Below are 16,023 nucleotides of genomic sequence, written 5' to 3'. Positions count from 1 at the left end.
GAGAGCTCTGGGAGAAGCCTCATTCCTTGGTCCTTGCCAAAAGCAGCCTGCAGGGACGCCTGGGAACCTGGGTGACCACAATGCTCTGACCCAGCTTCCTGGCCTGGCCTCAGATGTGTCTGATCCCTGCAGAAGTGCCTGGCACCAGGGTCTCAGCTGGCCCCGGTCCCTGTCCCCAGAGCTGTGGTGTCCTTGTCCAGGGAGTGTGGCACTGCCCTGCTCCTCAGGGAGGTCTGTGCCCAAGCCCCTCCACCCTTGGCACCCTCGCTGGGCTGCAGGCTCATCTGCCTGCTGGAGCCACCAGCATTTGCTGCTCCCTCCCTCTGGCTCACTGCAATTCTCTCAGGAAAAGTAAAGACCCTGCACATCGGGCTCTTAAACCAAACCTGAAGACAAAATTAACTTCTCTCAGTCCTTTTGAAAGAGGACTTACAGAACAATATTCTAATTGATTTTAGTTATTTATATGATTTTTTAATGATGAGGGTGATAAGACACTGGAATAGGTTGCCCAAAAAAGTCATATTCAAAGTCAGGCTGTACAGAGCTTTGAATGACAAGGTTTATTAAAACATGTTCATGCCCATGGAGGCAGGTTGGATTAAATGATCTTTAAAAGTGTCTTCCAACCCATTCTATGATTCTATGATCTTCAGTTGCTTCAAGCAAAAACCACCCACCCCAGCTGATGGTCGCATCATCAGCACCATGGGGATTTTGCAGAGTTTCTGACTGTCTTGCCAAACACATATGGGAAGCAGCATTGCTGTCTCAGTTTTTCAGTTCCTGATCTTAGACTGAGATTAGGACTACAGGACATTTGGGTCTTTGAGACTGCTGGGAGATTTTTAGTGGTGTGCCAAACCAAAATGCATTAAAACTGTATTTTTCTCTAAGGCTAGCAATGAATGGTAGGTTGGAATTTATTTTATATTACAAAAGACACAAAATGTGAGGAATTCCTAAAGAACCACTACTCTCCAGGATTCCCAAGCTAACTGAAAATTACTTGTTTTCTTAATTCTGGCTTTCAGAATGTCAACATTAAAAACAATTTGTGATGATCAGGAAAGCCTCTGAAACGTTTTTCCATATTTCTGCATTTGATTCACTCATCAAAACCAACTGTGTGTGTTATGCCCATTTCAGATGCCTCTTTTCCCTTTTCAGAGTAATAGTTCTGCTTGTTACAGAACAGGCACCATTTTTACAGCTTCATGAAGAGATGAGATGACCACTACCCAGAAAATAAGTGAACTGGTAGTTAGACATAAAAATGTTTTAGTCTCTGGTAGGAAATTATATTTTATATTTATTTTGTAGAGAGACAATTACAAATTACTTTTGCTTGACTCCCACACATGCAATATTTACCCCAAAACCTAAAACAGAGAATTTCTTTCAGCTGCTAGGCTGTAAAGTTGGTTTTGTTGATTCTGCTGTTTTTATGAGTCACCTTTCTAGTCAGACACTGAATTCCCAAATGCATTGATACTTTACAAGGAAAAGGTAGATTTCAAATATAGCAATTTATAACAAGACTTGGAGAAGTTATGAAAAGAAAAGAAAAAAATCATTCTCGGGATTTGACACGGCAATAGCTGTGATGGAGCTTTCTCAGTAAAGCACTGAATTTTCTTCTCACTTTTTCAAGTATCAACCAATACAGAAAGATTCCTCCTATGTCCACAGTAGATTGGCGAACGACGCTTTTTGTTCTTATATGCCCTGAATGAAAGACCAGGTTTAAGAACCAACTTAAAATGTCAGAAATTAAATTCTCACTCCCTCCGAGAGTGTTCACTGCCTACAGCAGTATTCACACTTATGGACCTAGAAATCTGCTACTGAGATGTGTTAAACGTATTTACTATTGGATTTCCAGAATATTTTACACCAGTTTAGAAAAACTTCAGAATATTCCATCTGAGTAACAAAATAGTAACTAACAGAATGGCTAAGTGGTATGGTTTGGATTTTTTTTTCCCCACTGACACTGTTCCTAGATAAGAACACCCCTTCCAGATAAATATCTACTCAAGTCCTGACCCATAATTCTGCAACTACATTTGTCTTGCAAGACAGTGATATGCTTCACTGATAAGGCTGATGGCAGCTCTTCAGCCAGGGCAGTCCATTTCATTGCAGACAGCAAAATTAACTTCTGTCTGAGCAAAAAATAATAAATAATAAAAAAGAGAAGACTCAAATGAAATTGATTGTTCTTAAATTTATATTTAACAGATAAATTTTATGCGAATTTATGTAAGCAAAGTTTAAATAGACACTGACAGCATTTCAGGAAAAAGGAATGAAGCTGAATGCACAATCAGGATCAGCAACTGTGGGACATAGCAATATTTGGATGCAGAATTCTGCCTATTATAGAAACTGAAATGCTAAATGGTGTCCAGACTTTTTGGGGATGATGATGTGTTTCCTTTGACCCTTCCACAATGCAAATGCTGGAGTGACTTGATGTAGCCATCAGAACTGCTGCAGGTGAACAAAATCTAGTGGAAAGCTGCCATTAAGCATGACAACACAGTCACAGATGTGAAACAGATTTGTTTTAATGGAGAGCTTTTGCCAGGAATCTAAGTTCTCAGAAAGGGTTCCAATAGTCTTTCATACTGTAGACTTCAATAATGTAAGGGCTTCTCTAACTTGAAAATGCTCAAGAAGAAGTAACAATTAAACAGAGAAACACCGTGAGATTCCTGATAAGAATGAGTCAGTAAATCAGAGCAGAAGAAGCTGAATATTGATGATGACAGATTCACAAGGAGGAAAACAAATTGTCAAAAGAGAAAAAAGAAAAGGATCAGTTTTGGCATAACAGCAATTTTTTTTTCTCTTCTGCACACTTAAGCTGACCTGCAAAATTGTAAGAGCTCGATCAAAGCTCCAAATTTAGCCAATTCACAGGTGTGTATATTTCAGATTAGTTTTTGAATAAAAAGAAGACTTTGAAAACCCCAAACTGCTTAATTCTTATCAAACTAAAGAGTCAGGTTCTGAGACAGAACATGTACATTCACCATGACCAGAAACTCATAAACACCTCTTGGTTTCTAATACAAAAAGTCTGGGGGTAAAATGAAAATGAAGGAACCTGAATAAAATCCAGTCCTTTAAAAACTGCAGTAAGATATTCCCTTCCCACAATTCTACTCATAAAGCTGGAAGTCTAAACTTTGACCATCACTGTTTTGTAAGGAGGTAACTTCTCCCCACTCAGTATGAAAGGAAAACAAGAAATTACATTTTCAGTGGTCCTGAATATGAGTTCAGACTTATGTAAATAAAACTTCAGCTATTTAGTCCAAATGAGCAGACTAGGAAAATTAACTTGTCAGGAAAAGTAAGAATACCGAACAATTTTTATCATGGCTTTTCTTAACATTTCATTTAGTCTAAGCATCTCAAAGAAACTTCAAGATCAAAATTTGAAAGATGAAAGAATCGCTTTATACAGAAGCACCACTTACCCACAATAACAAATCCATCTGCTTCTCTCTCTGGCACTGTGACCTTCTTTGAATCTTGACTTTTTCGGAAGAAGCTGAACATAGTCTCTTTGGGTTCTTTTTGTCTTCTGAGGTGTTATCTAAAATGAAGACAAAATATGTTAAATAAACATATGATAACAGAACTTACAGTAAGTTGACAGAACCACCAACAGATATCACAAACAAGACTTTTTTTGTCCTGCTGAGGACCTGTGGCAACTCAGTACTGACTATTCATATAAACTGTCTAAAATTCTGCTGTTACAAGTGATCATGCACTCCAGATCATATACTATGTATGTAGTAAGGCCACATATCTAATCTTTATTACCCAATTTGAAATATCAGGCATTTTTGTGTCAGATAAATCACCTTGTTGATGCAGCAACTTACTTCAAGAGGCAAGAGTAGTGTGAAGCACAAAAGGCTTTTATACAAAGTTATGAACGGAAAAGAATCATTAAAAAAATACAAAACCAACAAACTAACAAAACTTCAACTTTTCTCAATGAAAATGAAAGATGGAAACTCCTTTCAGCATTTATATTTTATATCAAAAATATGAAATATGTATTCATATTTTTCTGCTACTTTGTATTGTGATTAGACAAGCTTTCTCTTCAAAGAGTGCAGTGACTGTTTTCAGTTTCCCAGTTCGCAATCTTAAACACAGCCTAACAGTTGAGTATGTCTGATTAACAATTACCAATGATTTCCTTAAAAAAAGGCAGCAAAATAATTTGTAACAAATTTTTTGCAACAATAATTGATTAAAAGAATCTTCCAAGGCAGCCAATAACTCCACTGCTAGAACAAAACAAGGAAAAAACTGGGATAAAACCATGGACTGCAGAAGAAAATGCTCAGTATCCCCTCTCGCAGGACTAGAAGATTACATAGAAGCAATTATGAGTAGCTTAAATAGCACAAAAATACTAAAAATCTATGAAGGGACCCATGAGGGTCCCTCAAAGGCTGAACTTGGACCCCTGGACAACACCAACCCATGGAGCAGCCTGTGGTCTGGCCGAAACACATTATGTGCTGAACACAAAGAGGAAGGCTTAAATAAAGGCATGCAAAGACCTTCTCTACTAAAATACCCACATAAAACTGGGAAAAGTAGAATAATGTAATTTCAACTTTGAAGCAGAGTTTGAGGAGCAGAATTCTGGTTTATTTTACAGACATCAACATGTTACAGAGAAGGAACTGACAAATCAATAGCAACATCTAATATACATCTCCAACAGAGGAAAGGACTCCAGGGTAAAGAATTAAAGAGGAATATGGAGTCAAGCTTCAGTAACATTATTTCACACTAAATTTAACAAAGAAGAATCTTTAGAATGTGGGAAAGAGTGAAGAGTGCTACTGTGAAATGTGCAGATTAAAAAAAAAAAGAAAAAAAGACAGATAAGAATCCTGGATTAACTACTTGCTGGAATTCTTCATTCCCCACCCAAATATTCATGATACCATAAACAAGACTTTTTTTGCCCTGGCCAGGGACCCATGGCAACTCAGTACTGACTATTCATATAAACTACCTAAAATCCTGCTGTTACAAGTGATTGGACACTGCAGAAAGTCCTGTGTGAAGTGTAAGCACTGGCCTGGAACAGTGTATAAATAGATCATGGCAAAAGCAGCAACTATTCAAACTGTGGCCTGATACCTGAGACTTGAAGACTGAATAGCCCACAGCCTGGCCTGCTTGCTTATGCTGACACAGTACAACTTCTGGCCACCAAATAAACTACATTAATGTGCACAAAAACAGAACAAACTATTCTGTGATCTGATCCCAGGAATGCAGTTATTTTTAAAAAATGTTATTTTACAGCACTTTATTCCTTTTCGCTTGTTTTCCTACCTTAGCAAGAGAAATACTGATATTTCCAGTTCCATGGAGATTACACAGTAGAAACTCCTAATTATCTCATTTATTCCTTACCTCCCCCCACACCCAGGCTCAACACATGGCGCCAGCAGCATATTCCTTTTTCAGCCCTGAGGGAATAAGTCTTCTCCTGCTACCAATTAGGGTTGTCAGTCCCATAGCTCAAGTGGTAAAAACCTGTGCTGTAATGCTTGAGAGTCAGGTTTCTGCTCCAATGATGTATAAAGGAGAGGCATTTGTGGAACAGTTTAAAATGCAATTTTACCTTCATCCTAAGTGTGCCACAACAAGAAGCAAAATCAACTTGATGTGCAAAATCTTACAGATAGCTTTGGTAAAGGCTCAGATTCCAGTCAGTCACTTGAGGTGCCAGAGCTGCAGTTGCTCCAATCACATTTTTTTTCTCTTTTGAGATCTGCATTATTGTACAGTTTTCAGCTCTATCACTTAATGTCCCCCTTCCCTTCTTTCTAGCACAAAGAAAAGCATCTTAATCAGTATATACATGGCACAAAAGGCTTGTGTAGGGAACCATGCACTTTTAGTCTTTTAAATCCTCCATACTTAACATACCTAAACGTCACTGCTTAAAAGATAATAGGCATTTAAATTCAGAGTAAATTAGCAATCAGGACAATTTGATCTAGCCAAATTAAGGTTACAAGCACTTTCACATACTAGATTTTTTACTGTCGTTGACACTATCCCCTTTTTTTTTTTTTTTTAAACCCAAAGGATTCATCTTATCTACATACATAAGTGCTGATCTTCATTTTGGAATTTTCTGTTTCTGAAGTAGCTTAATTCCACTGCCAGCAGTATTTCTCTAACAGAAAACAAAAAACCCAAACTAAACAAAATTACAATCAAAACCCACATTTCGGTTTGTCTGAGGCAGAAAACCAAGCAAAATGAACGAAAGTACATCCAAAGCTCGGGCCTCAATCCTTATGCTGTTAAAATCACCAGTCCAGCACTAGGAAAACAGTACCTGCTGTATTTTGTGACTGTGAATGTGGGGAGGCAGTATAAAAAACACGTATTAAAAAGACTAACATGTTTCCTACTCTAGGAGCCTCTTAGAAACAAAAGTTGTGCTTGTAGATTTTCTTGTTGAAGGAAGAGCTCACCAAGTATTACTTTCAGCTTTTCGGTAGCTTTGTTGAACACACCATTAAATATAAACTAAAAAACAAAGAATTAATAAAAAAACAGAGGGGTGGCACAGAAACAAAAAATAGAGCTGGCACAGAAACAAAAACCAGAGCTACATACAGTACAGCATGGGTAAGGGAAAGACTGTAGACAGGTAATGCATTTGTGATGCTCTTTTAAGAATCTTATCAACTGCGCTACTTCAAAAGTAAACATAAATCTCCCCAGCAACGGGAAATGCAACCACTAAATTTCTTGAATCACATGTTAAAAACAGAACAAAGCCCCTATATCCAACAAAGAAACACAGAGCTGAATGGAAACACTCTTGCTCTTGAAGATAAGGACACAGTTTAAGCTCTTGCAGAATCGGGCTGCAGTTTTACTACTTTTAGATAAGATGAGGTTTCAGGTAATGAAAGCTCAGAACAACCAGTTTCATACAAGTTTCATTTCAGAGTAAAAATTAAATTGGAAGTTTGGAGACCTGGATGCACAGTCACACAGACCTGAGAAAAAAAGCACTTAGTTGTGGGGTTTTTTAAAAAAGCTGTCAGCACAAAATCACAGAAAATACACCCACCATTCAGAGATAGTACCACATTCCTGCAGTCATTTCTCCTATATAGCACAGCACTTTTCCCTTCCAGATGGGATTAATTTTATTTCTATAGGAGACCTGAAATTGAATTCACTGCCTAAAGATAAAAATCTCCCTTGGTAGGAATATGCAATTCCCTTCCTCCTCATGTTTCTCTCTCACAAAAAAAGTGAACACAATCGCTGATAGTTAAGAATAATGCTTTTGGCACAGCTTCAGTCATTAGCAAATAATAAGCTCTGAGCTACAGCAATTCTGTGAGGCTGCAAAAAATATTTTGTGTTTCTATGAGGCTCTGAGAACATACGAGGCACTGGACAAAGATGAGTTACAGAGCCGCACAATGGGGTTAATTTATTCCTCCTGCATTTTGTCAGTCCCCTTTAACAAGAACTATAGGCGACCTTTGAGCCAAACCAATATGTTAAATCCAATGAAGTTTTTCTACACAACAAAGATCTTAGTATATTTACTATTGGTTTTCAGCCTTTTCTGAATGTTCACAAAACCAGAGAAGAATCATAATTTAATGTTAAAAACACCAAAGATGCAGACTAAGATGAAGAGACAATGCCCAGTAATACAGCAAAGCAGAATTGCAGTGACACTGCCAGTAATTACATAAATGATAAAATGAAGACAGAAGAAAACACAAAACTGACCTTAAAGAAAGAACTGGAATAATTTCACATCTAGCAGCTTAAGATAGACAATCTATGGAAAAAGAAAACAGAGCATCAGAGCAATTCTCACTTCCATACTACCATCTGCTGTGATTCACCAATAAAGAAGCAATCAGAAAAAGAGCAAGATGTTTACAGCCCTGTGCAATCCTTCTTATCATGAAAACAACCAATTGAAGAGTCAAGAATATGTGTGTTGAAAATATTCTCTGTGACACCAAAAGAACAATCTAAATGCTTTTGGCCTAGTGTAAGTTACTACATGAAGAAGGAAAAAAAAGCCATATAATTTTTTGCTCTGGCATTAACATTAGTCATGGTTCTTTAGTCCATATTTCTTGAAAACAGAAGAACCGAAAGTACCGCAAGAAACCCATTTTTTTTTAAAAAGGGATATATGTATAATGAAACATTAACAAAGATTTTTTTTCTGTATTACATAAGTGTTTGTATTTCTTTTTAATGTTTTTATAAAATTTAAGGAAAGCAGAAATACAAGAGCTATACAACCCAAATTACCGCACTATAAAAACACTTGAAGAGGCTGAATCATAAAAAATCAGCCACAACCAAGTCAGACGATAAAAGCACAGGTGACATAAACAAGGAGTGAAATAACAGCACTTGAACTGATGTAAACATTCAAAAGTCTGAAGACAGGAAATGCAAAAAGAGAAAGCTAGGTGTTAGTGAAACACAATACTCGACAGGCTGAAGCCCACTGTTTTCCCTTCAAATAATTTTCTTTTGAATGTAAACCTTCAACAGCTGCTAAGTGTGATACAGACATGCATTTGTAAGAACCTGTACAACATGTTTTTCTAGACTGACCCTTCAAACTCTTCAGCCCTAGAAGGGCCACTGTGCAGCAGCCTGCTGCACCTCGTTCCAACAGCTCCAGTGATGAGATCTCTCCTTTCAAATCTCTGAAAATATGCTAGGGAGGTGAGGATATTTTCTTGCAAATGAAATACTGAACAGGTGAGCGTCACAGTGACACTGAGGGGATGGCAAGCAGCTAAATCTCATATAAGATTAAGTCCAGAGCACTCCCTGATCACATGCTGGCTCTGCACAGCTTCTGGCAGGAGCTTGTTTCCTTGGAAAGCTGACACAAGCCACTGCCATATAACAACACTACCCCAGCCATCTAACCAAACCACTTGGTACTGGTTAGCAAGCTGAACTGGCCGTGCCTGGTTACAAGAGACAGTCAGCACACAGGCACACAGTTTTGTGATTGCCCTTTTAAGCCAGAGCAGAGTTAGATTTTCCCAAGTACTTCCTGAAACACCAGTCTTGGAAAAGAAAAGGAAATCACAGCCACAGAATGAGTGCACTTGGAAGGGACCTTCAGAGGCCACCTTGTCCAACTCCCTACTTAAGGAGAACCATCTTAGACCTGGTTGTTCAGGAACATATCCAGGTGGCTTCTGAGTACCTCCAAGGATGGAGACCCCACAACCTCTCTGGGCAACCTGTATCAGAGCTTGGTCACTCTCATGGTGACAAAAGCGCTCCCTGATGTTCCTGTTTCAGTTTGTACCTTTTGCCCCTGTTCCTTTCACTGGGCACAACTGAATAAAGCCTGACTGTCCTCTGTGCACCCTTCCTTGAGGTATTTATATTAATGCATAAGAGCCTTCTGAGCCTTCTCCTCTCTAGGGTAAACAGTTGCAGCTCTCTCAGTCTTTTGTCATATTTAACATGGTCCAGCCTCAATCATTGCTGTGACCCTTCTCTGGCCACTCATCACCAGTATGTCCACCAGTATCTCGCACCCAGCACTCTGGTGCCTCACTGGTGCACAGCAGAGGGGAAGCAGCAGCTTCCTCCACCTGCTGGCAACACCACGTCAAATGCAGATTGGGATATGTGAGTCACCTTTGCCACAAAAGCAATTGGGAGGAACCTATCCATGCCAGGGATCAATTGGGAAAACACATGGAAAAAGACAAGATGCATGCAAGTGCCATGTCCAGATGCTATATCTGCCCTACATCCATCTGTCATTCTAAACTTGGGGATTGAGCATCAGCTCAATTTCAGTGATAAAATAAAATGAAATTAATAGAATGGAATAGCTCAGTTGGAAAGAATCTACAGTGATCATCTGGTCCAACTGCCTGGCCACTTCAGGGAGGATGAGAAGCTAAAGCACGTTATTAAGGGCATTTTCCAAATGCCTCTTAAATGCTGACAGGCTTGGGGCATGGACCACCTCTCTAGAAAGCCAGTTTCAGTTTGACTACCCTCTCAGAAGAGAAATGCTTCCTAATGTTCAACCTAAACTTCTTCTGGTGCAGCTTTGAATCATTGCCACGTACCCTGGGATATCCACTGGATACCAGGGAGAAGAGATCAGCATCGCGTGTCTTTGCTTCCCCTCCTCAGGAAGCCGTGGAATGATGAGAATAATTCTCAGCCTCCTTTTCTCCAAACCAGGCAAACCAGAAGTCCTTAGCTGATTCTCACAGACCACTGCCTTCACCAGCTTTGATTCCCTCCTCTGTAGAGCCCAGAGCTACACAATGTTCCAGGTGAGGCCACACCAGCGCTGACTACAGCGGGACAGGCTCCTCTGTCTGCACCGTGCTTGATGCACCCCAGGCCGCCTCCTGCCCTCTTGGCTGCCAGGGCACGCTGCCAATCTACACCTGAGCGGAACCGGTACCTGAAGGGAGAGGGAAAACGCCGGGGAGGGGAAGTACGGGGCGATTTCCAAGGATTCAATGACAGGACAGGGCTGGAAGCTGACGGCCGGCTCCCCCGGCCTCCCCGGGGCGCGGCCCCGCTGCCCTCCCCGCCGCGGCAGCACCGACAGCCGCCCCTCCATCACCCCCCCTCCCGCGGCCGCCGCCGCCGCTCTCACCGGCCTCCGCCTCCGCTTCCGGGTCGCCTCGGGCGGAAGGGAAGTCCCGCCCCGGCCGCCGCGTTCCCGGGGCCGCGTCCCTCCCTCTGCAGAAGGCGGGAAGCGGCGCCGGCGATGGGCGACATCCACGAGGTGCCGCGGCCGCGCATCGCCACGGGGCAGCTGGCGCAGCACATCGGGCAGCCCGTCTGCTTCGTGGGGCGCGTCGAGAAGGTGCGCGGGGCGCCGGGCGGGCTCCGGGAGCGGGGACGGGGCTGCCCCGGGCTCTGCGGGGAGAGGCTGGCGCCGTCCCGGGGGCAGCCCGGCGGCTCCAGGCGGCCTGGGAGCGGGCGGGAGGCGGCCGCGGCTCTGCGGGAAAGAAGCGGCTGAGGCGGCCGAGGCTGTGGAGCGCACAGGCCTTTTTTCTAGACTTAAATGTTCTTTTGTAGATTCATTCTAGCGGGAAGCTCGTCGTGCTTGCGGATGGACTCGGAAAGCACACGACTGTGGAGCTGAGCGAGCCTGTAAGTTAAGGAGTGCTTTGGAAATACCTGATGCCGCCTCTTGTGGATTCCGGAGGTTTTGTCTCTTCTGAAACCCGTACATCCGTTCCATGTTTCGAGTTTTTCCACCTGTATTTCATTGCCTCTCTTTCTTGCATCTTTCAGCTAACTTGTAGTCAGCCTTCTTACTCATGAGCTGCCTTAGTCTTGATCAACTTTCAGCTGGTGCTGAGAGAACTCATTCTTTGTCAGACACATCCCTGTCTGGCTATTTCGTCTTACTCTATTAGTTGTTCACAGTGTAATATATTCCACTACGTTTATTAGCTTTATTTTAATTCCAGTCTTTCCTCTCATTTTCTTATAGCTTCTATAATCAAAAAGAACATGGTGTTTTAAAGTTTTTTTGACTTAACATTGTTTCATCTTCTTAGAACTCTTTGGTCATAGCGTTTCAGTAAATTCCATAGTTAGCTTGAAGCATTCTTTCTTAAACAAAACCCCAAGCAATGAATGCAATGGGTATAAGATATAATTAAAACTACTGAACAAAAATACTGCCTCTTTTGTTATCACCTACGACTGAAATAATAATAATTCGACATTCTCTTCTAAGTATGTTTTTTCCATCAAGAAATCTTGTAGTTAAAAAATTATTTTAATTGTGATGGCAAATGCTCTGGCTTGACTCAGCGCATGTGTATATTTACATCTTTTTCTCTGCATGAGTTGTTAAGTGCTGAGAAACCTTGCCATTTCCATGGGAAACAATAGTATATTGTACTTTCTCAGTCTTTCAAGACAAGAGTCTGTCCCTATTGATGAAAAATGCAGTTTAATCTGGCAGAGTTTTGTCTTATAAATGTGAAAATTGCTGACATCAAACTGCAACAAAATATCTCTTACCTTTTTCTTGAGTTTGTGAAAAGATTTCCTACCTTGGGTTGTCAAAAATTCAGATGTTAGCATCTGACCAATGATTCTATAACATTTTCTCTAACAGTGGAAGTGGTTGAACTCTGTAAATGCAAAGCTGTAGTGCTGGGCACTTCTGTCTGTGCCCCACTGCCTTGGGAGAAACTGGTGTGTGCAAAAAAAACAAGGCCAGGTTCATCTCTCCAGTTCACCCAATGTCAGTGGGGAAATTAATAGATGTGCTAATCAAAATGCTTGCTAACTTTTTTCCCTTTCAATATATTTCACTCTCTGTGCATGTCTAGTTCCCTCTTTCAACAGAGGACCCTAAAATTGTGGGAATTATTCCAGAAAACTTACTAGAAAGTAAAAAACAAGACTTAGACATTGGAAAAGCATTACCAAAATGGTACTGCACTGTTAAAATTTGTATCTTAAAAAATAAAGAAAACATGCAAGCTGTATTATTTTGGTGTAATATATAATTTTTAGCCTTTTTTTCCTTTGTTCCACCAAAGGCTTATTAGTGACAGTATCTTTGTATTCTGAACACTTCCTGACACATTACTTAAGAAATGATTTCCAGATATGCCTTCTGAATGTGGAACACTGGAACTGCTCTCTGGAATGTGTGATACCTCCTTAACTTTTACAGAGTTCTATAATTGGCACAGGTTTGAAGGCAATTTGAATGCATTAAAAGCAGAACTGTTCTCTCTCTGTGTCCTAGATTAGTCTCTGTTCAGTGATGAAATGACACAGTTTTTTATACTTATGAACCAGTATCTTTCTTCAGACTCGTCTTCATATTTTTTCTTGTTAGTATTGAATTGCTGTTACAAAACCTGTAAATCTCTAAGTGGATCAAGGTTTTTTGTGGGTTTTTTGGGGGAGGGTGACCAGGCCATCCAGTAGTACTGTATTGTTTGACATGGAACAGAATCTGTCATGAGCAAAAATCAGCTGTGGAGAGTTCCTAGCTGTGGAGTAAAGACAGCAGCTATTTAGTGTTACTAACTTCATCTTTGGTGTGTTTTCTAGCTGGATGAGGAGATTTCAGGAGTTATTGAAGTGGTGGGAAGAGTAACAAATCAGGCAACCATCATGTGTGCATCGTATGTCCAGTTCAGAGAAGATAAAAGTTCATTTGGTAAGTAAGACTATACATTATGGCATATTCATTTGAGTTCTGAACTTGTCTTCAGTAAATAAGAAGGGAAAGCCTAGTTACCTTTTTTTAACAGACAAGGTCTTTCTTCAAGCTGCCAGATAAAGTACAGGGTGTAGAAAAGTGTCATGAGAGAAGTTCTGTACCAAATACAGTGGTTTACAGTTAAACTGTAGGAAATGACTCAATGCTGGAGCCAGTCTAGATCATTGCTGTGGCCTCACTGATCTCCCACTCCTGACCACATGGTTCTCACCTTGCCCTACATGTTGTGTGGTTGTGCAGCTAGCAGGCCTAAAAGTAACCCTCCAGAAAACAAGCAATGAGTGTTCCTGCCATGGGAAAACGGGAGCTTGAGGGAGACTGGGGTCTCTCAACAGTACTGCTTTAAAATAAGCAGTGCTTGAATGGTGTCAGTGACTTGTGGGGAATTGAACTTATGCATTGTAACCATTTTCTTTGCCCTTTTTCAGATCTGGAACTCTACAATGAAGCACTAAAAATTATTCATGATTTCCCTGAATACTACCCATTTGGTACTGGGAGGAACACTTGATTTTTATTAACATATATTTAGAGCTTCAGAGGGGACTACAGTACTGTGGTTTCTTGCCTGACAGCATGGTAACAGTTGCATTTATTTTCAACAGATATACTGAAAAGACACTGTTACATGTGCTAAGTGTTGCCTATGAAGAGTATTTTCTTTGAAAATGTATTTATTCAGCAAAGAAAACAAATGTGAATGTCTCACTCACTGTCTATATTTAACCCTTTTGCATCTATGAGGAGCATTCTCTTGCAAGATTAGACTTGTCAGAAACTGAAATTTTGTAAGCATCCTTTTCTAGTTGGTAGAGGTTCTAGGATACATTACAGGAAACTTGTATGGAAAAAATTGATAAAGATTTTTGATTTAATTTGCTTTGATATAAATTTATTGTATGGAAGAGGTATTTTGCATCTTGGAAATGGTATCTTCACCAATAAAAGATTCACTGCATTTAGCCATTTGTGTCAGCATTAAATGTTAGAGTACTATTTTCAGTGATATGTGGCAACTCCTGTTCTATTTGATCTGACACAGCTGAATTTAACAAAGTGGAGTACAAGGTTCTTGTCTTTGTATGATGCTAACACTTGGGAGATGTTGAATTGGGATTGGGAATTTCAAGCACAGTTGAAGTCCCATCACAGCCTTCATTCTTGCTTGGAGTGACAGCAGCAGTACCAGGATTCAGCCAGTTTGTCATGGTGACTAACCATAGGAACTTCCAACAGTCCCCAGTTTTGTTACTGTCCAGGCTATTTACAACACTTGGCAAAATTTTTGCATCACTTGAGGTAACACATTTAAAGTAAAATTGAACTTTGGAAATATTTTCTGGGCATTAATAAAGTATTTCAAAGTATTTTAAGTAAACTGTAGCCATATTCTTTGAACTTTTATACAGACAGGTTTCAGGATTAGTAGTTAGATTTACTGCCTTAATAAGACTGATAGCTTTGTGCTAACTTATAGACATCTCTTTTTCTAGTCAAGGAATATGTTTCAAAAACTGACACTTTGAACTCGCTACAAACTGGAGGGATGAACAAGTTAACAGAGGATTTATTTTTTTCTCCCTCCCCACCTAGAAGATGGATACTCTGTTACAGATACACAGTTACTCTGACTGGGAAGGAGGTCTTCTGAAGTAGGAATCAGTCTCCTACAGCAAACACAAGGTCCATGTGGCACAATGCCATGCCCTGTCTATCATCACTCTTAAGTGTTCAGTAGAATCAAATGTCATTCTTAATAACTGCATGCATGTTTTCCTAGCATTTAAAACTATTTTGTTCTATTCTGCTTTAGAAAATTAGTAATCTGTGTACATATACTCTGTAAAATGTTATGTACAGTTACCCAGAGCACCCGTGCCCAGGGGAGCAGCCTGCCACTAGATGGCTTCAGCACTTCAGAGACCAGCCTGGGCTCTGAGGTCTGGTGAGGTAAAGTTTGAACACACCAAGTGGGAAATGCTGGTTTCCCTTTGTCAGTCCTGCAGCAGTGAAAGGTGGCAGGGCAAGCTGGACACAACTAAAGGTTTCCCTTACACACTTTTCATTGGTCTGCTTCTCTACAGAACATCAGTCTGTATGAATAAATGGCCTACCCTGGCTTCATGGCTGTACAAATCACACAGCAATGTAAGGAACTGGAAAACATTCTTGGTACTAGACTAGTGCTCATGTCATATATGCATTTATCAGCATAATTTCCTACATTGCCATGTTGAAAACTGCCAGCTACTTTAAATACTTTACTTTAAATACCAGGGGAAAGACACAACCATGCCAGCTAGGCCTGATGGTTAGCAGGGCCCCAGGCACACACAATGAAAGGTGAGAAACTGCCAGCCCTCATAGATAATAAAATGGGAAGTAGGGGCTTCCTGGGACACTGACCAAAGGGGAGGCACCAGGGCAACTGGAATCAGAAACACCAGACAGGGATATCACCAAAGCCAGTAATAGAAGGCATGAAGAGGAGCTGGTGGCTTCTTTGGGAGGACAAGAGGCTGGTGCATGGTGGGAACCTGGCAGAGGAGAAGGGGCATAGGAAGTGAATGCTGTAACTGGAGCAGACTTCTAGAAGTTCATGCTATTTGGAGGAGGACCACTGCCACTACATTCATTACTTATTTCTCAGACTTGGTACCTTTTTGCTGGGCTCTTGGCTGACCCTG

General features: G+C 40.7%; 2 protein-coding genes across 3 annotated transcripts in view; one reads left to right on the top strand and one right to left on the bottom strand.

Moving 5' to 3' along the window:
- Window positions 1-10,769, bottom strand: part of UMAD1 (UBAP1-MVB12-associated (UMA) domain containing 1) — a 78,723-nt gene extending 67,954 nt beyond the window's left edge. The window contains exons 1-3 of one of the 2 annotated variants that reach the window (XM_054274164.1): window positions 10,727-10,752; window positions 7,834-7,885; window positions 3,492-3,610 (exon numbers count right to left, since the gene is read on the bottom strand). In XM_054274164.1, the coding sequence (XP_054130139.1) occupies window positions 3,492-3,573 (82 nt within the window). In that variant the 5' untranslated portion in view covers window positions 3,574-3,610; window positions 7,834-7,885; window positions 10,727-10,752. Of the gene's footprint in view, window positions 1-3,491; window positions 3,611-7,833; window positions 7,886-10,726 lie in introns of both variants that reach the window. The other variant, XM_054274165.1, reaches the window with a different exon arrangement.
- Window positions 10,770-10,788: 19 nt separating this feature from the next.
- Window positions 10,789-14,298, top strand: RPA3 (replication protein A3). Its single transcript, XM_054274166.1, has 4 exons — window positions 10,789-10,939; window positions 11,155-11,229; window positions 13,165-13,273; window positions 13,765-14,298. The coding sequence occupies exons 1-4, from the start codon at window positions 10,841-10,843 to the stop codon at window positions 13,845-13,847; spliced, it is 366 nt and encodes a 121-aa protein (XP_054130141.1). The 5' UTR covers window positions 10,789-10,840; the 3' UTR covers window positions 13,848-14,298.
- The last annotated feature ends 1,725 nt before the right edge of the window (window positions 14,299-16,023 follow it).

Source organism: Melozone crissalis, unplaced genomic scaffold, assembly GCF_028551555.1.
Source record: "Melozone crissalis strain CALT ecotype California unplaced genomic scaffold, PUWL_Pcris_2 ptg000016l_1, whole genome shotgun sequence".
In the NCBI taxonomy this organism is placed as follows: Eukaryota; Metazoa; Chordata; class Aves; order Passeriformes; family Passerellidae; genus Melozone; species Melozone crissalis.
Note: the sequence above shows the minus strand (reverse complement) of the source record. Positions and strands in the feature narration are given on the sequence as shown.

Excerpts from the sequence above, each read along its gene's own strand:
- RPA3 (XM_054274166.1), top strand. The coding sequence starts at position 10,841 with ATGGGCGACATCCACGAGGTGCCGCGGCCGCGCATCGCCACGGGGCAG. Across the intron at positions 10,940-11,154 it reads TCGTGGGGCGCGTCGAGAAG|ATTCATTCTAGCGGGAAGCT; the intron begins GTGCGCGGGGCG and ends GTTCTTTTGTAG. Across the intron at positions 13,274-13,764 it reads AGAAGATAAAAGTTCATTTG|ATCTGGAACTCTACAATGAA; the intron begins GTAAGTAAGACT and ends GCCCTTTTTCAG.